The sequence below is a fragment of the Ailuropoda melanoleuca genome, chromosome 17, assembly GCF_002007445.2.
Source record: "Ailuropoda melanoleuca isolate Jingjing chromosome 17, ASM200744v2, whole genome shotgun sequence".
Lineage (NCBI taxonomy): Eukaryota > Metazoa > Chordata > Mammalia > Carnivora > Ursidae > Ailuropoda > Ailuropoda melanoleuca.
The window spans coordinates 14,046,526-14,070,265 of record NC_048234.1 but is presented as its reverse complement, the minus strand read 5'-3'; the positions used below and the strand labels follow the sequence as shown (position 1 = coordinate 14,070,265).

Below are 23,740 nucleotides of genomic sequence, written 5' to 3'. Positions count from 1 at the left end.
CCTCTCCCTCTGACCCCGCCCAGCCCAGGCAGAGCCCCCAGCCCTAGCAACGGCCCAGGGGCCTCTCCTACCATTGACACCGGAGCTGTAGCCCTGCGGAGCAGGGGGAAGTTTCCTTAGCAGAAAGAACAGCAGATGCAAAGGTCCTGAGGTTGGAATATTTTGGAAGCTTGAGGAACAGCCAAAAGTCCGGTGGCTGGCTCAGAAAGTCTGGGAAGGTGGGCCAGGTGGACAGGACTCGTTCTGGAGGGCCTGGCAGATGGCAGCAGAGAAGTGAGAGCTCCCCTGGGACCACAGAGTAGCTTTCCAGCAGAGCAGCCCCTCCCCACCTCTGCTCTCCTAGCCCAGTAGAATCTGTGAGGGGCCTGCCCCTCTGCTGGGTGGGAGTTGCTTTTGCCCCATCTCTAGTCCCCCCTTCAGACCTGTGCACCACACATGATGAGTTTCTTCGATTCCCTTGACCAAGCAGGTGTTTTCCATTTGCCACATCGGGAAGCCAGGTGAGTCCACAGGGCTCCCTCCAGACCATGCTAGGGGACTGGAGGTCGGGAATTCCCTTCCAAATGCCCCCCAGCCCATCTCCAGGGTTTGCACACACGGCTGGGAGGGGAGGCGGGATGGCCTCCAGGAGCCCAAAATGCTGAATGGGGCCTGACCACTTAGGGTGTGTATGTTTTCTGGGGCTGCTGTAACAGGGGGCCACAGGCTGAGTGCCTTAGGACAACAGCAATGTGCTTTCGGGGTTCTGGGGGCCCGAAGTCTAAGATCAGGTGTCAGCGACCCACGCCCCCACGGGCGCTAGGAAGGATCTGTTGCAGGCCTCCCTCCGCTTCCCACAGTTCCTTGTTGTGGCAGCACCGTTCCAGACTTCACGCAGCTGGCTCTCCCTTTGTATGTTTCTGTCTCTGTGCCCAACTTTACCCTCTTTTATAGGGACACTAGTCTTACCAGATTAGTGTCAGCTTTTTTGACCTCACTGTAACTTGGTTACCTGGAGAAAGATGCTGTCTCCAAACACAGCATGTTCTGGGGTGCTGGGGGTTAGGACTTCAGCACTTGAATTTTGGAGGTGGGGTGGGTGCAGTTCAGCCTGTAACAGGTGGTATCAAGGTCAGGGACAGACATTTTTCTTGGTGTGTGGCTTGGTTGCGTGTTCTGGGTGTTCAAGCACGTGGTGCTGGCCTCCTTCTATACCGTTAGACAGCTAGGGGTAGCCGAGGACCTCTGCCACAGCCTGGGGGAAACCATGTCCCTCGTCACGGCTCAGAACACCCGCTCGCCATCAAAGCCATCTCCAGAAGCAGCAGGGGACACTGGGGTTGGTTTTCGGGGTGGGTCCATAGCTGATATGAAGAATGAACTGAGCTGCCCCATCCACTGTTTCTGGGGCCTCTTGGAGAGTCCAGCAACTGTGTGCACGAAGGGAAACTGAGGCCCGGGAGGGAAGGCACTTGGCCCACCTCAGATGACCGACTGCCTGGGCCACCCCCCTGCCCTGACACCTCATCCCCCCATCTGGGGCAGGGACCGTGGCTCTGACAGTCTCCCCCCATGCTGTGGGCCTTAATGTTGTCATCTGAGGGACAGAGAAGGTTGTGCCACCTTCCTGAGGCCACGGAGGCTGTGACACGACCAGTGATGGAGCTGTGCCACAGAGGAGGCCACACAGGCCCCACAAGTGCTCGCACTTACTCCCCTTCCCACCTGCCCCTGACTCTCCCAGCTGCCCAGGACCCCAGCCTCTCTGTGTCCCGGCCCAGACTGGGAGCAGTGCCTGGACTATGCCCAGCTCGTGTCTCTTTGCCCTTGGGTGTCAGCCTCCTCCTCCAGGAAGCCCTCCCTGTTTACCTGCCCCTACAAAGCTGTTCTGTGTATGTGTGTGTGACCTCAAAGCCTGTACTGTGTCTAAAACAGAGAGGACGAGGCCTCCCCCTGTGCCAGTGGACGAGGCCGGGAAGGAACTTGTGGGTGGCTGTTGGAGAGGAAAGAAGAGCCCAGCACAGAAGCCTGAAGAACTGATTGAAGCCTTGGCCTCTCTGCGTTTGGGGGTCTGGCCCCACCCTACTGCCTGCTCCCCGTCTCAGTTTACAGCTGGGAGCAGACAGTATGCTAGAACATTTGTTGAATGAATGACCTTGTGGAAAGGAACCAGGGAGGGGAGAGGGGTCTGAGGCCCTGGGTCTCAGTGTCCTGCTCTGTAAAATGGGCCAACACACATGCTGCCAGAAATGCCAAGGGGATGGTGAGCGTCTACCCTCTTCCCAAAGAGGGGACCCCTCTTCCCGAAGGGCTGCCCCGGGTTGACTGATGTGTCTGTGGGCCCTGGTGGCCTGGGGCACGGGGGACTGTACATAAGCCTGGTGGGGGGCAGGGGTGGTTATTGGTGTGTTTCCCTCAAATCGGACAATAACTGTAGAAAGGCTAAATGCTTTTCTGTTTTTCTTTAAATATTCCTGATTTTTTTTTTTGCTTCTCCTCGATAGAAGCATGAGATTTCCATCCTAAAAATCTTTCACAATGGCCCAAGTCGGGAAAGTTCCATCGCAAGATGGCGGGAGTTAGGGAAGCAATGTGGCCTCATGGGTTGTCTTTTTTTTTTTTTTTTAATTAAAAGCAATTTTCAATAAAGTAACCTGAGCTTGTAGCTCCAATGAGCTGAATGAGTGGGGAGAACTTTCCCCACAATGGTGCCCTCCGTGCACACGGGTTCTCCAGCTGCCCCACGGGAAGGCGGCAGCCTGGTCGCCTTCTGCAGGTGAGCCCCTGCCTGGAGCCCGCTACCTGCCAAGGCCCGGCTCTGAGTGCCTACCTGTCCTCCCTGGCCGGCGGCATGCACACGCCAGCTAGCCTGGGCTCTCAGGAGGGAGAGGGGTGGGTCCCCCCAGGTGATGTCGAGCTGCCACCCACAGGTTCACAGTGGCGGGGACGAAAGCAGGTGGTGGATTCACAGACTAGGTCCCGCCAGCCCCTCCTGCACACCAGGCCTGCCCAGGAGCCGGGACACAGTGGGCACGGGAGGGACACGGCCTGACGGGCTGCCCCCCACAGCTCCTCCGTCCCCATCTCTGGGCCGCAGGTCACTGTTTCCTGCCTCTTGACTCTTCTTTGTGCCGTCTGAAGTCCCTGCAATAAAACGTTTAAGGGTAAGGCACCTATAAATGACAGGACAGTCTGGATTCCACCGTGAAAAGATGCGGGAGAACGCTCGTTTGCAGGTAGGGAGCCTGAAGCAGAAAGGGACTGTCCCGTCCAGGGCCACACACCACGATGAGAGGGTGCCGGCCCTGCCGGGGGCGGGCTTGTCTTCACAGCCCCCAGGGCTCCCAGGCAAGCCGAGCTGTAGCAGGTGCACAGGAGGGTCAAGGACAATCCAGGGGCTTAGCGCTCATGAGCCAGCTAAGCTTCTTTGAGGCCTGCACCTGCCCAGTGAGTCCCCAGTCACCAGAGAAGTGAAAGCCTGCTGCCCACGCTCCCAGCTGGCCTCCGAGCACAGGCCCTGTGCCCAGCGACCCCCACCGGGCCCCCTTGTCGCCAGGTGGGTGGCCTTGGGTGAGCCCCGCCCTCTCTGGCCTCCATTCTGGTCCCCACGTCCCCCAAACCAAGCCCGCCAAGGCTCAGAACTCTCCTGCAGGCGCGTCAGAGGCCCAGGCCCAGGGAGGCATTTCTGGGCCCCTATAGAGCAGCCTCTCATGAGACCTGGGAGTCTGGCCAAGGCCAGGCAAATGGACAGGCCAGAGAGCCCTGGTCCCATGCAGCTGCTGGGAGGGCTCCTGTTTCACAGATGAGGACACGGGAGCCTGGAGGGAAGGGTCTGCCCCTAGCGACACAGCTCATCCCAGATCTTCATGAAAGGCCCAGTGGCCAGGGAAAGACTCCCCGGCCCTCTGTGCCTCTGTTTGCCCACCTGCATAATGGGTGTGCTAGCAGTCCTCCTACCTGGGCTGAAGAGCCGACAAGCTGTGAGGTGCCTCTGAGCATGTCCAGGGAGGCCCACAGTCAGGGCCGGCAGGAGGGGCTCCGGTCATCGCCAGAGAAGGTCTGCCGGACAGCAGGGTGGAAGGGGCTGTGCACCTGCTCTCACCCCCTTACTCCCTGTGCTCACAGCCATGCTTTCCGGTGACCATCTCGAGCACATGGCTGTCTTCATTTTACGGGTCGGAGACTGAGGCTCAGGCCTGTGAGCCTCACAGTTTGCTAAGGGGCTGCCCTAGTTGGCTATAAGAGACAGAAATCCAGCATCAGCCCAGGGGCGAGGGTGAGGACTTCTGAGAAATGCCCTTGTGGTTCCAGGTCCCAGGGCAGGGTCCTGCCCTGCCAACATCCAGCCGCCGCCGCCCAGGGACGCGCTGGGCCATGTGCTCATTTGTCCCTGGGCCAGTCGCTGGAGCCAAGCCTGGGTGCACGAGGACCGGGGCTCCTGGACCCTGGGGCACAGTGGATACAGCTTACAACGGCCACATCATTTCTGCTCCCGAGGCTGCCGTCCAGACCCATCTGCAGAGGGCTCACCCCCGGGCTCCCACGCCTCTGCCCACGGCGGCCTGAGCTGGCTTCCAGGAGCACCTGTCCCAGAAGACAGAAGTGCACGTTGCCCCTTTCTCCGAGCCTGGGAGTGGAAGCTCACCTCTGTTTTACTCTGTTCATCAAGCAGCTGTGGAGCTCGGGTTCAAGGAGCGGAGACAGACCTCACCTTCCAGGGCTACGATGCTCAGCAAATTTGAGAGCCATGTGGGGGCCTGGGCACTGGGCCAGCTTGCCCCAAACTCTCCTTGTGTATCTGCCAGGCACCTGCATGCCAGCAGCCTGCCCCAAAGCAGACAGTAAGATCAGATTCAGAACCCACAGGTGGGTGTGAGCCCGCAGAGGTCTGCTGGAACCCACACGCACAAGCAGGTGCACACATGGGAGACCCAGGGGCACCGAGCATGGGGTCAGTGCTAGAGAGGATGCAGGTCACGTCGTGACCCGGGAGCTTCCCCATGCTTCGAGACTATTCACGGGAATGTGCACTCTGTCAATCTAGCCACAGGCTGTCGTGACACCGTCTAGGTGCGTGTGTGTAAAGCCCGAGAGCAGACACCGGGTCTCTGTTTGAGCAGGCCACTGGGGGCACGCCCGCAGCCCCGCCCATGCGGCACATGGACTTTCCTTCTCAGCCTGGGTGGGTCCAAGCTCGCGTGGCCATCCCGGGTTTGCTGCACTCTTTTCTCCCTCGTCCCCTGCACCCCCACGCTCCCGAGACCCCTGGAGACCACCTTGTTCCCGGCTCCTCTGTGAGGCTCAGGGAGGGCCAGGCCCTGATGGTGAGCACAGGCTGGATCTCAGTGTAGCTACACACTCACTGGGGCCCCTGTACAGTGGACAACCTGCTCAACTGAGCACGGTGCTCCTTCGTGGGGAGCATGCTGCTGCAGACTTCAGAGGGCTGGATGCTTCCAGGTCCTGCAGAGGGCAGCCACCACCTCTGCAAGCCAGACTCAAAGGGATGATGAGGCTGACCAGCCCCTGCTCAGCCCTCCCTGTCTCCCCTGTCTTCCTGTCCTATCGTGGAGTGCCGCCAGGGGCTGCTCTTACCGCCAGCCTCTGTGATCTCCTGGGTCCACAGCCCTCCGTAAAATTGACTTTCCTCCCATCCTACCCAGCACTGTGGCTCTGCTGGTGGTTTCTTACTCAGCACAGGTGCCACCACCTCCAGGAAGGCCTCCCTATGACCTGGGCTGGGAAGACCACAAGCAGATTCTACCTGGAGTACAGGGACCACACTGGCTCATCTCTGTGGCCCTGAACCAGAGCTCCGGCCCGGATCATCAACAACCTTGGCATCTGGCATCGGCAACCTTGAGCTCAGACCCTGGTGCCGCTGGGGTGCTTTGGGCAGACGCCACCCGGGCCCACCCTGCCTCCTCAGCCAGGCCCCGCAGCGCCCGAGGCTTCCCCTGAGGCCCCTCCTGATGGTCTTTCATTTTCTGTGCTCTGAGGCTGTGACGGTGACCTTGGAGGGACACCCTCCACCCCCACCAGGTCTCACCACTGCCTGGAGATGGTGAAGGACGCCCTGGGGCTGGTCCCCTGCACACCAGCCCGTGCAGAACCACACCCATGTCCTCGCACTCGGGGCGGGGGTGGCATCCACCTGCCTTCACCACCCCAGGCCGGGCACCGGACGACTAGCCCCAAGCCCCAGGGCCCACCGAATTACTCAAACCGCCAGCCGTCGGCCTACTCACCATGGTTGCCGCCTACTTCCCACGGAAACCACAGGAACAGCTCTTGCCATGCTCCCCTCTCCCTCTGCCCCCTGCCCGACCCCTCCTGGTGGCCCCCCTTGTGTGGTGTGCCCTGGCTTGCTGGCCCCTGGGGCAGGACGGCCCTGAGGTGACGGTCCCCCTGCCGCGAGGGAGCTGTGCCACGGGGGCTCTCCAGTGCCACAGGAACAGCCACACACTACCAGCATCACACAGGGTCACTCTGCGACAAGGACACGACGCTCCCCAACCTTGTCTACGCGAGGTCCCTGGGCAAAGGTCAGAACAGCAGGCGTTCTCCAGACGCTGCCTCCTGGCCTGGCACAGCTCCTCCCTCCCTCTCCCACTTTCTGGGAAAAGTAACGATACTCAAGCACCAACGGGCCACGTCCTATTAAAGCCGCCCGGCCTCACTGGCCCCTCCTCAGTCACCTGGTGCCAGCCTGGCCCCCGCCCCTTGGCGCCCCTACATGAGACACCGGCACTCCCCGCAGCACAGGCTGCTCCTGACCACGACGGCCGTCAACCCCGCTGTGTCCCTGGGGCTCGGCCAGGAGGGATCCAGAGGCCATGCTCCAGTTACCTCCAGACCAGAGTGGCTCCACACACACCCTGTGTCCACGTCCTGAGGCCACCGCAGATAAGTGCCACAGACCAGGGGGCTTAGGATGCAGGGGCGCGCCCGCTGTTCCCCGCCCGGGGCCTGCGCTGCTGCCATGTCTGCTCTGCCTTCCAGCTCTATGTACCCTCTCCCTCTTCCTGCAGGGACCTCCTCGTAGCTACAGCCGCAAAGACCTTATTTCCAAGCTATGTCACAGTCTGACGTTTCAGGTGGACATGGCCTCTGGGGGGGACGCTATTCAACCCACCAGTCACTTTGGCCTTGCGTTCAGAATCGATCCTCCCCATCCCCACAGCTCCGAGTCCTAAGCCACTCCTAAAGGGGAGAGGGAAAATGCGCGGAGGGAGGGAGTCGTGGGGAGCAAGTCTGAGGCCCGCAGAGCAGGCGGCAGAGACCTCAGGGCCTGAGAAGAGTCCTTTGTGGCCTGATGCTCCGTCCTCTGGGCACGTGGCCGTGGCTCTGCTCTCTGGGGCCCTGGGCACCCTGCTGGGGTTCACGCCACCAGACAAGAGCCTCGCCTGGGGACCCCACTTCTGTCCCCACGCTGGTCTGAGAGGGTGGCACCCTCAATCTCTCCAGCAACCGGTGTTCCCACAGCACCTTCCGGGTCTCTTCAGACCGCAGCTCTGGGATGTATTTCCTAATTTAACAATCTGGGCAGGTTCCCTTTTGCCCAACAGCCCCTGCCCTACTTGTCCCCCGCACCCCAGGTTTCACCACAAGCAGCTTCGTTTGGAAATGTCCTCAGCTAAGCATCCAAGTTCGTCCCTTACCATGTCTCTGCGCTCCACCTGGGAGCGCGGTTCAGCGGGTCTCTGCCACCTTCACTTCCCCTGCACTCTTCGCAGAGGAGCCTTCATCATCCCTATTTCTACCGAGAAGCTCTTGGGGGACATCGAGGCACCTTCCGTCACACGCCCCACACTCGTCCAGTTCCCAACTCCACAGCCGGTCCCGCCGTCAAGCCTTTCCTGGCACAAAGTCGTCGCTGTTTTGCTGGACCTGTTGTACAGACCGCCACGAAGTTGCCAACAACAGTTAAAACAATAGAAATGTATCATCTCTCAGTTCTGGAGGCCGGGACCCTGGGGTGAAGGTGTGGGCAGGGCCACACTCCCTCTGCAGGCGCGGGGGAGGGCGCCTTCCGCCCCTGCTCGCTCTGCCATCTCCAGATCTCCACCATGTCCAGCTGCGTCCCGCCGCTGCCGGGCTGTCACGTGGCCGTCCCCAAACGTCCTCTCCTCTTTTGATATGGACCCAGTTATGGGGTTAAGGTCCGCTCCATCCTTATTTTAACTAGCTACATCTGCAAAGACCTTATTGCAATAACGTCACATTTTGTGGTTCCAGGTGGACATGGATCTGGGGGGAGACCATCCAACCTAAGACACCTGTGTTGGCTTGTTTCCCTTCTCCATCTTATTCTCCACCCACTAGTTTTCCTAGGTGGCCTCCCAAATAAATTCCTTGCATTCAACCAGTGTAGCAAGATCTGCTACTGAGAGAACCTTACTTGACATGGCCCCCTGCTCCAAGCTCCTGGGACCCACTGAAGGCACGGCCCCCACTCCGAGCTCCCGGGGACCCACCGAAGACAAGCCCTCCCATGCTGAGCTGTCGTGGACCCGCTCTGGGAGGGTGAGGATGATGGCCCCTTCCTGCAAGGTTTTGGGAGGACATAGGAGAGAATGCTGTGGGCTCTGGGCTGAGGACCACATGCACTTCCTGCTCTGGGGACTGGGGGTCCTTGGGAGTTACCCTAGCATTTTTCTTGAAGTGAATGGGCTGCTTAGTTGTCAGCAGTTTCCTGGTGCCCCTTTGGGGGCAGACGTTGTGTTTTAAGGTGTCATTTGCTTCTCCGGATTTTGACAAGGCACAGGGAGGCGGAGCCCCCGTCAGGGCTGGAAACTCACAGCACAGCAGGCAGAGCCGGCCTTGGCAGGAGAGGGGACAGTGTCGTCCCTCTCAGGGATACTGCCACCGCATTCAGGCGGGGAGAGAGCACCAGGGCAGGGCATTGTGGAGGTCGCAGGTGGGTCCCTACAGACGGTGGCTGCAGGGTGGGACGGGCAGCGGTGAGCAGGAAACTTTACTCCACAAGCTTTATTCTCACAGCTGCTTCAGGGGAAGTCAGAGAAGGGTCTGTTCCCCAGTCCTGGTTTGGGCCCTCTGGTCCCCACACCACCCAAGGTTGGGGGCCATCGGGACCCACCCTGACCAGGGAGGAGGGAGCTGGTCTGCGATGCTCCCACCGGTGGTGCCAGCACGGCTCGGAAGGCTTGAGCACATGGAGTGGGAGGGAGGGGAGCCTGCAGGCTGCAGCCGTGCCGTGGGCCAGGGGTCTCTGTCCTCGTTCCGCGCCCGCAGGCGGGCGCCAAGCCCAGAAGGCCAGCCAGCCAGCGGGGCCGGGCTGGCCTTGGACTCAGCAGGGCAGAGGGGGCTGGTTTTCCAGGATGGAATGTGCAGAATGTGGGGTGGGCACCTGGCTACGCCCCACAATGTGTCCCGGCCCTGCCCACGTCCTTGGGCCCTCAGCTTCCTCCTCATAAATTGGCAACAGCAGTGGGTGTGCGACTGTTTGACCAGGGAGCAGCCTGGCCCCTCGTCACAGCTGGCTGCTTCTGGAACACCCGGAGGCCCTGGGATGCCTCAGACTCTCCCGGGGACCACCCGGAACCCCTCAGGACCACAGGGAGCGCTTAGGGATCATGGCTGCATCATCTGGGGGAAGATGGAGATGCTGAGGTGACAGGTGGGCAGGCCTGGACTGAATGCCTCTGGAGTGCCAGGCGCTGCCCACACGCACCTGCCCCTGGTGCATACAGACTCCTCCGTTCCTGCACCAGGAGGCTGGGTGGGAGCCTGGGTGCAGAGGAGTAGGGTCCCGCTGGGGGAGGGCGTGAGAGTCTCAGGTGCTGTTCTGGGAGGCTTCCGTGATGCTTTTCTCCCCGTGTCAGACATCCGAGGTGACCCCCATTCAACTGCCCACTGGAAGCCCCGTGGGGGGGGTGTCTGAAAGGGACGGGCCTTGGGGGTCCGCGACACCGCCACCGTCAGTTGCCAGCTGGGTCTCCGGGAAGGATCCATCAGAGGTGGCTCACCTGCAGACACGCTGCGCACAGCTCTGGGGAAGACGAGCCCACCTTCCTCCCTGGACGCCCAGTGCCAGGACCGTCACACCCCAGGAGGTGGGCAGGCCCCTCGAGAAGCTGTGGGGGCCAAGGCTAGAGCTCCCCACGGCCTGGGCTCTGGGGCCTGACCCTGCCATGCCTGTGTGCATGCTGCTGTCCCCTGGGCAGGGGAGTGGAGGACAGGCACAGCTGCAAGTGGGACCCAAATGCCCCTCTGCCAGGGCTTTGGGGCATGGAGGCCCCTCTGGGTCTCTGCAACAGGACCAGACGTCCCAGGAGGACATGGCTCTGTCCCCAAGACCCGGAGAGTGCTGGGCCCTCACAACCTCAGGCACCCACGGCTGCTCTCTGAGCCTCGGTTTCCTCATCTGTAAAATGAAGATTCTGGACCCCAAGTGCTCAGGGGCCGCAGGCAAAGAACAGTGTCCCAGGCCTTCGCCACAGCTGTTGGCAGATACCAAGCACCTGCTACGAGCCAGGCCCCGTTGTGGGTGCCGCGTCCTGCCCTGGGAGCCTCTGTGCTACATGGGGGACAGAGGTTCGACAACAGGGCACATATCCACACACACAGTAGAGAGGCTGACGCACAGGTGCGTCCAGCAGGGTCTCAAAAAGACCCACGGGAAGTGGGAAGGGGGCGGGTCCAGTTCTGGGGCCGGGAGACCTGGGTGTGGGGCATGGGGGCAAAATGAGGCCGGATGTGGGCAGGGCGCCGTCTGACCCCTAGTGCAAGAAACCCACACGAGGCATGTGCACCGTGCCCGCTGCACGAACAGGTGGATGAAGCGTGAAGGAATGACGGCCGGCGCAGCCTCTCACTCACTGTGTGACCTGGGGCGAGTGTATTTCCCTCTCTGGGCCTGTTTCCTCAAGGCTAAGACGCCTCTGAGCGGTAACTCTTCTCAGCAAGTGGCTGGCTCCTTCCACTTTCCAGGACCGCAGGGGATGCCACCAGCGCCTCCTCCGGGCCTAGCGATCGTGCATAATGACGGGCGGGGGGGGGGTCGGGAGCCTCGGAACCCCTGACGGGAGCCTGGGCAACAAGCACCATGCAGGACCTCTGTGGAGGGGCCCCTGTGCGCTCCCCTCCCCCATTCCTGTCCCTTTGTCCTCTACTCTTCCTCCTGTGGAAACCCGCTCAGGCAGACCCCTCACTCCCACCACGGTCCCTGAGCCTGGCATCAGGCTGGGCAGGCGGGCATCGCAGACCCCATCCCATCCTCCTGTCCGGCAAGCTTCAGGACCGGCCCCCTTCCCCACCTCTGGGGAATGGCCCCTCGTGCCCGCAGGGTGGGGGCTGCTGGGAGGGGAGGAGGAGAAGCGGCAGCGGGATGAGGACGCAGGTGGAGAGGCTCAGAGCTTCTGCCCTGTGTGGGTGGGCAGGAGAGTGAGCCCCGGCCCTGGGCTCCAGGGCAGGACGTCGGGCTGGGAAGGAGCCCAGGCCCTGGGGACAGACGTGCCCACTGGGGCCTCACACTCTGCGGGAGTCATGTCCTGAACAGTTCAAAACTGCAGCCTCTGACTTGCCCATCATGGGGCTCTTCCTGGAGACCTGCCAGGGACCCATGGTCCTGTCTCCACCAGCACCCAGATCGACCCCGCGGCAGCCAGCCAGGCCCGCTCACACTCCCAAGACCACCCCGCAGCACCCGCCTCTCAGAGCAACCCCAAAGGAGACACTGGGGAAACGCAGGGCCAGGCCCTGTGGCCCCCAGCCCGCTCTGCGGGCCCCTCGTGGCCCTGCCCTAGGGCTGGGCGCTCTTCCTGCAGCACCTGCCCAGGAAGGTGGTCTCCCAGGGACCTCCCCTCCTCTGACCGCTCCTCCACACCCGGGCACCACTCCCCACACTGCAGGAAACGTGGCTCCACACAGAGGGGACTCCTTCCCGCACAGCCTCAAGGCCCAGTCCAAAACGGGCAGTGGAGGCATGCCTCCCAGTCCTGCTACAGCCACAGCCTGTGGGGCCCACGGCTGGCCCCGGGGCTCTCCCGTGGACTGCAGAGGACTCTGGGGGGCGGGGGCGGGGTTAGTATGCCCACCTCAGGGCTGCCCCGTGAGGGCAGGGCCCTGCCTGAGGTCACCATGGAAACCTGTGCGGGGGTACCCCTGGCTGCTGGGCAGGACAGAGCCCAGAGAACTCACTGGGGGGCTGGCCGGGAGGACCCCAGGTGGGCACCTGCTGTGGGGGGCCTAGTTTCACCCCTGACCCTAGTGGAGCGCCGGCATACCCAGTGGGTCAGTCCCAGCTGCCCCCTCGGTCTGGAGTTCTGGGACCTGCGTGACCTCCTGTGACTCAGTTTCCTCAGCTGTCAAGTGGGAACATCCCAGACAGGGTGCCCCTGAGAAGAACCCACTAGACTTGAGGATGTAGGAGGCCTCAGTGAGCGCAGAGAGCAGAGATCGGAGAAGGGACCGCACCAGGGAGAGGAGCCGGCTGGGCCCAGGCGCATCACTGCCTCCCCCACCCATAAGGGTAGGACCTGCTCCACGTAGGCCTAGCTGTGCCCTCACCCTCTCCCCCGCCTGACCAGGGGTCGGCCCACTTTGGAGGCCCTGCCCTGAGGCTGTGCCCAATTGCTGGCTGCCAGCATTTATTTTCGCAGACCAGCACTGCCTGCTGCTGGCCAGGGGAGACAGGCACAAATCCCCACGTGATGCAGGGGCAGGCCTCTGTTGGCCTCTGTGGAGTTTCTCAGGGAGGTCCCATGGGGATACCCCCAGCAACCACTGGCCCCACCAAACGGGGAGGCGGGCTGCGGGGTCAGGAACCGGTAGACGGAGGTGGAGTCCAGAGCCAGTCACAGTTCAGCTCACGCGGTACAGACGGTGGGGGCGGGGCTACGGGGAGGGAAAGCATGCCTGCAGACCTCCATCGGGGGTCCCCGTGCACCCCCAGGAGCTCCTTCTGCCTTCCGGAGCTGAGCGTCCCGTAACAGACAGTCCATCTGCACCCCGCTCCAAGCCACGCTGCCGGGGCTCTTCGTGGACACACGCTGGGTGTGTGGGCCCACTTCCTTCGCCTCAGGAAGGCCCCTCCAGGGTGAGGTGCCCCGAGGCTTGTCCGCCCCCCGCAGTCTGGGAGCCCCGCAAGCCAGTAACAGCCTCTGACACCACCTCCCTGCGGGGGTGGCCACAGGGCCAGGACACCTGGCCGCGGCTTAGCTCATGGGGCTGCTAGGCCCGAGTCCCCACGGGCAGCCACGCTCAGGGCCTCCAGCCACTGCTGCCGCAGGTCCGCTGATGGCGTGCTCAGGTACAAGGCCTGCTGGGCCTGCTGTAGCCGCCACACGTGCCTGGTGTCCGGCCTCTCCGTGGGGTCCAACATGCTCACGGTGCAGCCAGAGAGGGGGATGGTGCGTGGCGGCCAGCCGTCCTGCAGCAAACGAGAGCTGGGTCAGCACCCCAGCCTCTGCGGTCCTGGCACCACAGAACAGTCCTTCCCACGGGAAGGCAGCAGAGGGGTGACTCTGAGCAGCCAGGGGAACCAAGGCTCGGGATCACAGGAACCAGAGCAGGGTTGGTCCCAGGCAGTGTGGCCCACCAGGCAGTGTGGCCCAGGCCCCTCTGGGCACTGTGGGCCTCAGACTCTGGGCTGTGAGAATCAGAGCACAACCCCCAGCACAACTGGGGGGGCAAGTGGGGGACGCACCTGGCTTTCTCCCTGCCGGTGCAGCACCAGCTCCAGGGGGTCTGATGCCGGGATGGAGGCCCACACCTCGCTCCAGGCCGCACCGCTGTCCGACACCTGCAGGTAGCTGCAGACCAGGCTGGGCTGGGGGTCCACAGCCACTGGCTTCTGGAGACACAAAGGGTGGGTCAGGGGCAGCCTCGCTGCACGTGTCACCCTCATCGCGGGGGGGGGGGCAGGCCTTGCCTCCTGGGAACATGCTGGGTAAGGGCCTGGGCCAGCCTGACCCACCCCAGGGTCACCACAAGGGCCGGGGGTATGAGGCTGGACCCCTCTAGGGGACTGAGACTATGAGTGGCGCCAGGCTAGAAATAACGAAAAAACAAGGGAAAATGGAAGAGCCAGAACCAGAGTGTGGCTCACAGGGAAGGACTGTGTGTATTCCCGTTGAACACAAGCACACACCACGAACACGTGTACCACGTGCACACACACTGAACACACACTGAACACACACACACACATCTGTCCTCGCACGAGGGACGCCTACTGCTCTGAGCACGGGCTGCAGAGGCTGCCAGGGACACCGGCTCCCGTCGGGAGGTTCCCAGTGTCCGGCCTGCCTACCTCGGTGATGTGCTTGGGCTCCTCGGGGGCCGCCTCGGAGCTGGGGCTCTCGGGCACCGCCTGCTGCGTCAGGAAACACTCTCGGCAGACGCGGCTCTGCCTGCCATTCTCAGCCTTGAACTCGGAGCACTTCCCACAGATGACCTGCAAGGCAGAGGGCACCTGTGACCCCGCCTCCCAGGGACAGAAGACTGCCCGGGAAGGGGCTGGAGGGACACAGCATGTGGAGGGGAAGGGCTTCTCCTCAGGAGCCTGGTCAGAGGGCAGGGACCCCAACGCTGGCCCCGCTGGCCATCCGGGACTTGCCTCCTCTCCTGGAGGGTCCTGGAGCCTGTGTGCATGGAAGGAACACTGGGAGGAGGCACCAAGCACATGGAAAGATGCTCAACATCACTGATCATCAGGGAAATGCAAACCAAAGCCACAAAGAGGTACCAGGTATCACCTCACACCTGTCAGGATGGCTAGTACCCAAAACACAGACAACGAGCACTGGTGAGGATGTCGGCGAGGACGTGGAGGAACCGACCCCTTGTGCATTGTTTGTGTGAATGCAAGATGGGAGAGCTGCTGTGGAAAACAGGTATCCATTCCCAAAAAACCTGAAAATAGAATTACCCTACGATTTAGCAATTTCCATGATTTCTACTGGATTTCTATTTCTATGGATGGTTGGATTAGTGAGTGGATGAATGGATGACGACCCACCCATCCATCTACCATCTGTCCAACCTCTATTCACATACCCACCATCTAACCATCCACCAACCCACCCAGCATCCATCTTTCCATCCTCTATTCACCACCATCCATCCATCATGCCATCCAGCCACTCACCATGCATCCACCCATCCATTCATCTATCCACTTACCTATCCACCCCTCTATCTAACCGTCCGTCCGTCCATCCATCCACTACTCACACACCCATCCATCGCCCATCTATCCATTCATTTGAGGACTCATCCATTTACCTCTCCTTCCCCCAGTGGTCCAAGGTTTCATGCAAGGGCGTGACAATGAACACCACGCCCAGCACAGTCGCTGGTGCCCTCTGGAACACCAGTTCTAAGGAGCTCTGTGCTAAGACCCACCTGCTAACATACATTTCATTTTAATAACTTAATCTAGATACTTGAATCAACAATAGTCCTTTTACCAGGAATAACCTTCCCTTTCAATACTATCAACTTCAGAAGCCCATCCTCAAGAGAAAGGGTTTTGGGGGCTCTGTGAGGAGAAACGGAGATGGTGACCACTTGGTGTGCCAGCTGAAGGTGGCCCCACATCCCACAGGCCCACCCAACCTTCAGCACCTTGGAGCACCTGGATCCAAGTGGCAGGAGGGAGCTCCCCCCATGACTGCACCCGCACCTCCCCGTCCCCACCGCCTCCTCACAGGGCAGGAGGTCACTCTCACCCCCTTCCTCCCAGGCACCCAGCGCTGAGCTCTGTGCTTCCAAACCTGGCACCTTCTCAACCACAACAGCGTTGGTCAGACACCGGAGCCGACCAGAGAAAGGAGGTTAGCGTTGACGTCCGACGGGATGTCGCCTGTCTGCTCCGGGGCGCCAGCCCTAGCTTGTGCTAGAGGGGACGCCGTGGGGAGCTGCGCCCGCTCACACTCACCGCCCCACACAGCTTGCACCGGTGCTTCCTCTTGGTGATGGAGTTGAAGGTCTCACCACAGCTTGTGCAGCCCTGCTTCTCCTTGTCGCGCCTGGTCTTAGCGGACCCTCTCCTGGGCTCGAGCTACGGGAGGCAAGTGTGCAGGGACAGCTTGGTGAGCACGCGGGCAGGGCTCGCACAGAGCAACACGCAGAAGGGAATGAGGCTGGGGTGTCGTCGCCTCAGCCCTGGCCCTGCCCTGCGGTCACCATCACGCACGTGGAGGGTCTAAGTGGGTCTGGAACTCTGCCTGGACCGACCCGGCCGACACGGAGGCCAGTGACAACCTGGTGGTTCTGCACAGACAGTGCCCAGAGCCCACGCTGGGCAAATGGTCTGCCCAGCGGCCCAGGCGGGGAGGGGGTGTCCATGCCTGGTGTGGCCTGCTCCGTGGCCCTGAGGCTCAGGGGCTGCCCTGGGCCCCTGTGAGCGCTGGAGGGGTGGGTTGGGGCTGTGCTCCCCTCCACCTCTGCCAGGCTGTCTGGTCCTCCCACCCAGGAGCTGACAAGGGGAACAACAGGAAGTCCGGAAACGCAATGTGGTTTGTGTTCACAGAGCTTCAACAAGCTTTAGGACAAGTCACAACAACACCATCAATGCATTTCAGGGAGCTGGGCCAGATCTGCGGGAACCTCAGACCCCCTGCAGAGAGAGGGGTGGGCTGGGAGGGCGAGGGCAGGTCTCACTTTCCTCCATCTCCTTACTCTTTACAAACAAGCACTTCTTTCCCTCTTTGTCAATCACATATGTTGTCAAACCAAATTCTGATGTGGTCCCAGACTAAGGGAGCAGCCCCCCCCCCATGCCAGGAGGAGTCGAGGCCACAAAGAGGGACGAGGTTTAAAGCTGCCCCTGGCGCCGCTGAGGGAGAAGGACCCAATGCAGAGCGGCTCACGGCAGAGGACCGAATTTCTGCCACAAAGGGGATCGATGAGCAGAGAGACGAGACTGGGGGGAAGCAGGCCCAGAGGCTCCTACTGGCCCTTTGCGGCCAGGGTAACTTTCTAGCGGGTTGGTCACCAAGAACGTCTTGTAAAAGAGGAAGAAACACGGTAAACGAGTAGAAAGCAGACCCAACCCCTGCCCCCTCGCTGCACCCAGCCGCACCAAGGACAGCAGTACGGGAGCTGTGGGGGGGGGCCTGCGTGCCCTGCTCCCAGCCCCTGCCCGTGACACCACTTGTGTCCAGGACCCCAGCACCACGGAGGCAAGGGCTTTCACATGAGCAGGGGGCAGGCGGGGGCAGGTGCAGCATGAGGCTTCGGTGGGGGCTCAGCAGGGTCGCCAGCCGAGCCTCGGTTTCCCCATCGGGGGAGGAGTCGTACAAGGTGGGGGACAGCCCCCAGGCCCTGCCCTGCCCCTCATCAGCCATGAGACCACGGATGGTCTCCTCTCTGAGCCTCAGCGTTCCCATCCGTACAGTGGGGTTAGCAATGGCTCCTGAAGCCCATCATAGCACGTGGATCCTGGCTGACTTTGCCAATTTCGCCTTATGTTCCCACTTCTGTCCACCCCACTCGGCACTCCTCTCCTGGAGACCATCTCAGGACTGCTCAGGGCCAGACACAGGGGAGGGAGCCACCTGGGACCTGGACACAGGGCACGGAAGGAGAGATGAGGGGAACATGGCCATCCCTGAGGTCTGCCATGGCCCAGCAGCCCCCCACCCTACCCTCCACCACCCCTCAGGGTGGCCCCACAGTCCCTGTCTTCCGGGTGAGGACGCCAAGGGCCCGGAGGTGGGAGTGGTCAGCAGCAGGGTGGCTGGGCCCAAGGGCAGAGCCACGAATCACTGATGCCAGGAGGCCATGGGGGCATCCTGGGGGAAGAGGCAGGGTGAGGCCCGGAGGAGAGGGCTGACCCATGAGGGTTGGAGGCGGCGGCTGCGGTGGGGCTGGGGTATGAGGCCAAGATCAGCACCACACAGGCCAGCGGGACAGAAGGCAGCTCGGGGTGTGGGCTGAGGGGCAGCCCTGCACCAGCTCTCCCGGTGCCGTGGACCATAGCCCAGCGTGCCCACTTGGGATGCCGCTCCAGCCCGGGCCATGCAAGCTCCCGACACACAGGTCAGGAGCCCACCCGCACAGCGTGGGCCTGGTCTTCCTGGCTCCTCACACTCCCTTTCTGGATGGGTTATCAGACGCTCACAGGAGAGGGGTGCTCAGGCCTTGTCTGGGTGCTGGAACATCGACAGCCGGGCCGCGTCCTCAGGCAGGTAGAGCCGTGGCATCTGCGGGTCTGCACCCGAAGCACCCAGCCAACGGGCACAGCAGGGGCCTCTGCCCAGGGCGGGGGCTCTGATTCACGTGGGTGATTTCCGTTCCACAGCACAGACGTAGGAAGAACATTCAGGTAAGAATCATGCCCCAAAGGTGGCTTGAAACCAGGCTCTGATGGCACCTCCCAGTTGCCCCTCGGTCCTGCAGGCTGTGGACACAAGCCCTGCCCAGCCCCTCTGCTCTTTCCAGGCAACTCTGTCTAGAGCCCCAGAGGGTGGGCTCACGGTGGAAGGACAGAGATACCATTGTGCCCCCTCAGGTGGTGGCCAGGTGGTGGGGTAGGCCCTGACTTGGCATCTTGGAGGGGTGCACGTGTCCCCCCAAAGGTCTGAGCCCTGGGAAGCAATCCGTGAAGAGCTACATGAGTTCTGCAGAGCACAGAAGGCTTCAGCCACCTTGCAAAACTTCCTGGCCTGGGCCGAGCTCCTCTTAGGAAAGGGGTGCTTGCGGAACCGTGTGTCTGAGGACACCAGGGCTCAGGGAACGACACCAGCAGACACATGGGAGGCTACCTTCCTCTCTAAGTGTGCTAACAAAAAGCTTAAATCTGCAGCCAGCAAGAATCACTCTTTTGGGGTCAGAATGAAAACTCATTTTGGAGCACCTTCCACAAATGCACACTGAGCAGGTCACGGTCAAGCCCTTATGGCCAGACCTTCGCCCACACTGAGCTGCCCCAGATCTACCAACATTGTGCTCATAGCACACAAGGGGAGAAAAGCACCGGGCCACTGTCTGTTACTGTGTTTGTGTGTTGTGGGTTCTGGGCAGGTGCAAAGGCCCTGGGGCAGGGTGGAGCGAGAGGAGGGCGGGCCAGGAGGGTGAGGAAGCACCTCAGGGGGTTCATGGGCTGTGACAAGACCATCCCTCCCCCACTGCCCATGCCGCTTCCATGCTGCTTGCCTCAATGACACTACTGGGGACCACATTCTGGACCCCAGCGCCAAGAGGGAGCTTCACTGCCTGAAGAAGGGGGTTCCTCCTGTCCTTTGGCCCCTACACCTATCATGTCCCCCAAATGCTCCATCTTTCCCTGGGGCCCAAAGCTTCTCAAGGTATTCCCAACAGCCGGTAGCCCAAGGACACAGGTTGGGGGCCCAGGTTCTGCTCTTGTAAGGAGTGGGGCACTGCAGCATCTGGGTGCTCCTGTCCCGGGCCTCCCAGCATGGACCAAGGTGGGAGACGAACGTATGCTTACTAAAAATTCAGCTCATGCCAAACCCTGCTCCCTGTGGCAAAGGAGACAATGGCCGCCCCTGGAAAGCCACTTCCAGTGCCCCTTCCCAACGCAGGGTTTGGAGCAGAGACCAGGCCTGTCCATCAAGCCTCTCTCTAAGGTGGGGCCGCCCAGCACAACGACCAACCCACAAGGCCTGCACCACCTCACCGGGGGAGCTCTGGGCCTCACTGTGGAATTCAGGAGACTCATTAGCAGTTCTAGGCTGTCCGAGGGGCAGCACCAGCCAGGGGATGGGGGCCTGGGAGGTGAGGGTGTGGGAGAGGAAGGCAGAGGCTGGCAGGTTGGAGTGAATGGGGGACTCAGGAGCAAACCCCTGTCTAGGGCTCAGGCTGGGGCTCGGGCAGACAGCCCCAGTGTGGGCCTCCAGCCCTTCCCCACCAACCTGTCCAGGAGCGTCACCTGGCAGCTTGCAGGAACTACACCCCCCGGTGTCTCGGGGCACAACTGTCAGCAGGCCTCACGACTGGTGCGCCAGGGGTCAGTAACCAAGCTCCCCTGTACTGGACGCTCACGATGGGCCAGGCACACACACTCACTCCCCTAACAAATCCCCACACAACTGGCAGAGAGGAGGGGCTCCAGCACACCCACGGCCTGCCCCTGGTGGGGGGGACAGGACACAGGCTGCTCACCACCCGCCCCTGCCTGCACTGGCCCAGGTGGAGAGAAGGTGAGCAGGTGTGGATGGGGGGTCTGGGGCACCACTGCCTTCCTGGGCCTGCAGCAAGGACCTCCCTCCATCCTCCTGAGCCCAAGAGATGGGTCAGACACCGCCTCTGAGAAGCCTTCCCTGAGAGTGCCCCTGCCTGTCCTCCCGACCCCCAGGACCAGGGGGCTGACCTTTCCTCTCTGGATGGCTGAGCTGCCTAAGGATCAGGTACCACCTTGAGTCGTTTTAACCACATACTTTCCACACGAGATAAAGAACACAGCTGTGTGACGTCCACCCAACTGACCTAACAGATGTGTGGGTCCCAGCAGACGCCCCCAGCCCCCTCCCAACCGGGCCGGAGCCTATCACTGTGGGCACTCAGGGTACATGGGGGTGGCTCACCCCGGACCTCACCCCGGAGGGCTCCCTGGTCTGACCTCACCCTCTGCCGCCTGCCCCTGCTGAAGCTGGGGGGGTCACTCACCCCTGCAGCACCCCCTCCTCCACCGGCTGCCACCACAGGCTCCTCGGAGCTGGCACTCATCACCTGGAGGGAACAGAGACAGCCAGCATGAGGGGGCATCCCGGGCCACACATGGGCATCCAGTGCAGCACTGACCGCCGACAGCACCCCCAGCCCTCCGTCTGACCACAGGGTCAAGAAAAAGGCCATCGGGGCCTGTGTTTGCTAGGAGTCTGGGGACGCGTTCCTCCCTGGCGCAGTGTGGGACACCCCCGGAGGCCTGCAGCCCCCCCGCCCCCAGCAACATCGTGCCAGCCTCAGTAAGCGGCCCGGGGTTCTAGCTCCATCCTCAGGCCTTCTAGGGAGGGGGAAGCCTGCTCCTCGGGCACCACTTTGACCACAGAGATGGTTCTGAGCCCATGACGCCTCTGTTCAAGGCAGCCTGGGAGGGATGCAAAGTTCTCTTCTAAGAGATGTTCAGAAAGCAAGAAAATAGAGTAGATCTGATGCAAACATTAAGGGGCCGATAAGGCCGTGAGGAGGGCCAGCCAGGCCTGGTGCTGGGGCCATGGGGCGCTGGCCCGGGCTAGGCTGGGCATCCCTGGTTTTAAGAGGGCCTCTGGTAGGAGGTGGGAGTGAGGAACCCTTACTCTGGAGGCATGAGCAGTTGTACCCACAGGAGAGGGCTGTGGCCCGGGGGCCCCCCAATGGGCAGCTGCAGGGATCTGCCTCCTGGCTCCCCTTGGCCCCCGGGGTGGCTCTGTATGGGGACAAGCGAGCTGCCCCTGCTGATGAGATCCCAGCCCCACCTGACATGCAGCTTCATGCAGGTCCATTCTTCCTGCCGGCACCTTGTAAGGCTTGGCCCACCATGTTGGTGCTCAGCAAAGGGCAGGCAGTGAGCTCTGCCCACCTCCCAGCCCCTGGTCCCTGACACAGGGAGAGTGCAGGGACCAGCTTCCCTCTGAGATGTCAGCCCTTCCACAAGGGGGCTGGAGCATATCCCCTCCAGGTCCCTCCCTCGCCCCTAGGGCGCTGGTGCTCACAGGGGAATCTGGAGCGAGGGAGGGGTCCTCCTCGTGACCAAAGGAGCCACTGAAAGCCTTGAAGGTCTGGCTGTTCTGCTTGTGCCGCTCGATGGTGGCCTCGATGACCTGAGACAAAAACCACAGGGAACAAGGGCCATCAGCGAGCTCGTCCTGGAAGGCAGGGATTGTGCACCTCTGTCCCCATGGACAGGTCCTGGGTTCCCGCATGTCCCCAACCGACCGGACACAGGTCCAGGCCCAACCCACACGCGGCTGGGTGCAATGCCAGTGTTCCAGGCTGCCATGGATGCTTCCCGGACACACTACGTGGATTTTTGGACATGGCTCCGTTTCCTGCATCGGCATGTGCCCCTCATGTCTGTTTGAATTTCCTTTTTCTCCCCCTGCCCAGGTTTCTATCCTATGAATTCAGGAAGCCACGGGGCCTTCCCAGTTAGCGCTATGTCAGGCTCCTTGCCTCAGCCTCTGCTCTGACCTTTGCCCTCGCAGGCTATGGTCTCTGTCCCCTGTAGCTGGTCCCAAGTCTGCTCTGGCTGCCCCAGGACACTGACCACCTCCCTGCCTGGCTGCTTCTGGAAGCATAGGCCCCACTCTCTAAGTCCAACTGCTCGTCCCACGTAACCCGCTGCTCCTGCTGGCTGGCGGTGGGGAGAGGGTGATGGTCCCCTTGGGCCCCCCAGACAGCACAGATCCACCCCCGGGGTGAGGGCCCCTCCCTGCTTGCCCGGCTCCAGCCCTTGCGGTTGGCTTATTCACTGCGGCTTATTTACTGCGGTGCTAAACAGCTGAACGGATTAAAAGGCCGGTGGCGTCTGAAGGTACTTAGTGAGGGTGCTTCATCACTTCAGGACGGACGGACGGGTGGGCAATGCCTGGGGAGTCACGGGGCCGCTCCATCCCTTGCTCCAGCATGAAATGTCCACACTGCACACGAATTTGGTCATCTGAATACTTTAAAATTCTAGAAGCCTCACCTGAATCCATTCTTTTTTCTCCTCTTCCGTCCTACAATAACAAACACGGTATCTTATTAACCCGGTCTCAAACACTTAACACCCAGGCCCCTCTCAGTCCTGGGGCACATGCCTGAGCTGCTCACAGCCTCTAAGGGCAGCTCAAGGCCTGGAAGACCATACTTGAGTGCGCTGGTACACTGTGGGCAGGCGTGTCCAGGTGGACTTAGGTGGAGTCAAGTGTGTCCAGGTGTGGTCAGGGGCAATGAGGTGGGGCAGGTGTGGAGTCAAGTATGGCTAAGTGGCGTCAAGTGGTCAGATGTGGCTAGACAGGGTCATGTATAGTCGGGTGTGGTCAGGTGTGGTCTGCAGACCCCTCTGCAATGGATGTAAGTCAACACCTCACCCCCCGGACCACAACAAGTCATTACAAAGATCTCACATTGCTGGTGGAAATGAGAGGCTCTCCCACACACTCCCCCAGTGAGAGCACAAGCCTGGCACCAATCGCCCGGTGGGGGGGGGGTGACGATGGCTCCTAAAACTTAAAGCAGATGTGCTACCATTTGACCAACAGTTCTACTTTAGGGAACATTCTGACAGACAGAAGGACAAATACGCACAAAACGTGTGTAAGGACGCTGCTTGCAGCACCTTTTGCCAGAGCAACCCGGAAGGAGCCTGGGTGCCTGGTCGGTGATTGTGATGGAGAATTATGCTGCTTCTGAAAACAGGGCTCAGATATGGGATGATTTCTAGCAAATTAAGTGAAAAAAGCAAGAAGAAGAATAGACTATACGGTAAACAGCTGTGTGTAATTTTAAAACTTGGGACGTGTTCGTGCATGCAGAAGTTCGGGAAGGACACCTCGGAGGTGGGTACGAATGTCTGCTGGTCGGGGGAAGAGGAAGGCAGAGGCTCAATTTTCATCAACTTCCCTTTAGAACTGTTCTGTTTTAAAATACAAATAAGTGAATAAAATGAACCAAAAACAGCAAACCATGAGATTATCCTGTTTAGAAAAGGATGCCATCGGCTAAAATGTCAGGTCGCAGCAGCAAATGCTGGGACAGCCATCGTACCGAGTCTGCAGCTCCAGGGACCGTTTCCTTCCCGTTATGATGAACGTGTGTGCTGAGTTTGGCTTGATGATATCCTGCACCTAGAGGGACAGGGGCCAAG

General features: G+C 61.1%; 1 protein-coding gene across 5 annotated transcripts in view; it reads right to left on the bottom strand.

Moving 5' to 3' along the window:
- Positions 1-12,563: 12,563 nt before the first annotated feature.
- The window catches only part of FGD3 (FYVE, RhoGEF and PH domain containing 3), a 48,446-nt gene continuing 37,269 nt past the window's right edge, over positions 12,564-23,740 (bottom strand). For all 5 annotated transcript variants that reach the window (XM_019808115.2, XM_002927415.4, XM_011234977.3 and 2 more), the window contains 8 exons: positions 23,641-23,720; positions 22,580-22,610; positions 21,603-21,710; positions 20,578-20,640; positions 15,884-16,006; positions 14,255-14,398; positions 13,649-13,795; positions 12,564-13,372 (listed from right to left, as the gene is read on the bottom strand). In XM_019808115.2, coding sequence (XP_019663674.1) covers positions 13,163-13,372; positions 13,649-13,795; positions 14,255-14,398; positions 15,884-16,006; positions 20,578-20,640; positions 21,603-21,710; positions 22,580-22,610; positions 23,641-23,720 — 906 coding nt within the window. In that variant the 3' untranslated portion in view covers positions 12,564-13,162. The remainder of the gene's footprint in view (positions 13,373-13,648; positions 13,796-14,254; positions 14,399-15,883; positions 16,007-20,577; positions 20,641-21,602; positions 21,711-22,579; positions 22,611-23,640; positions 23,721-23,740) is intronic.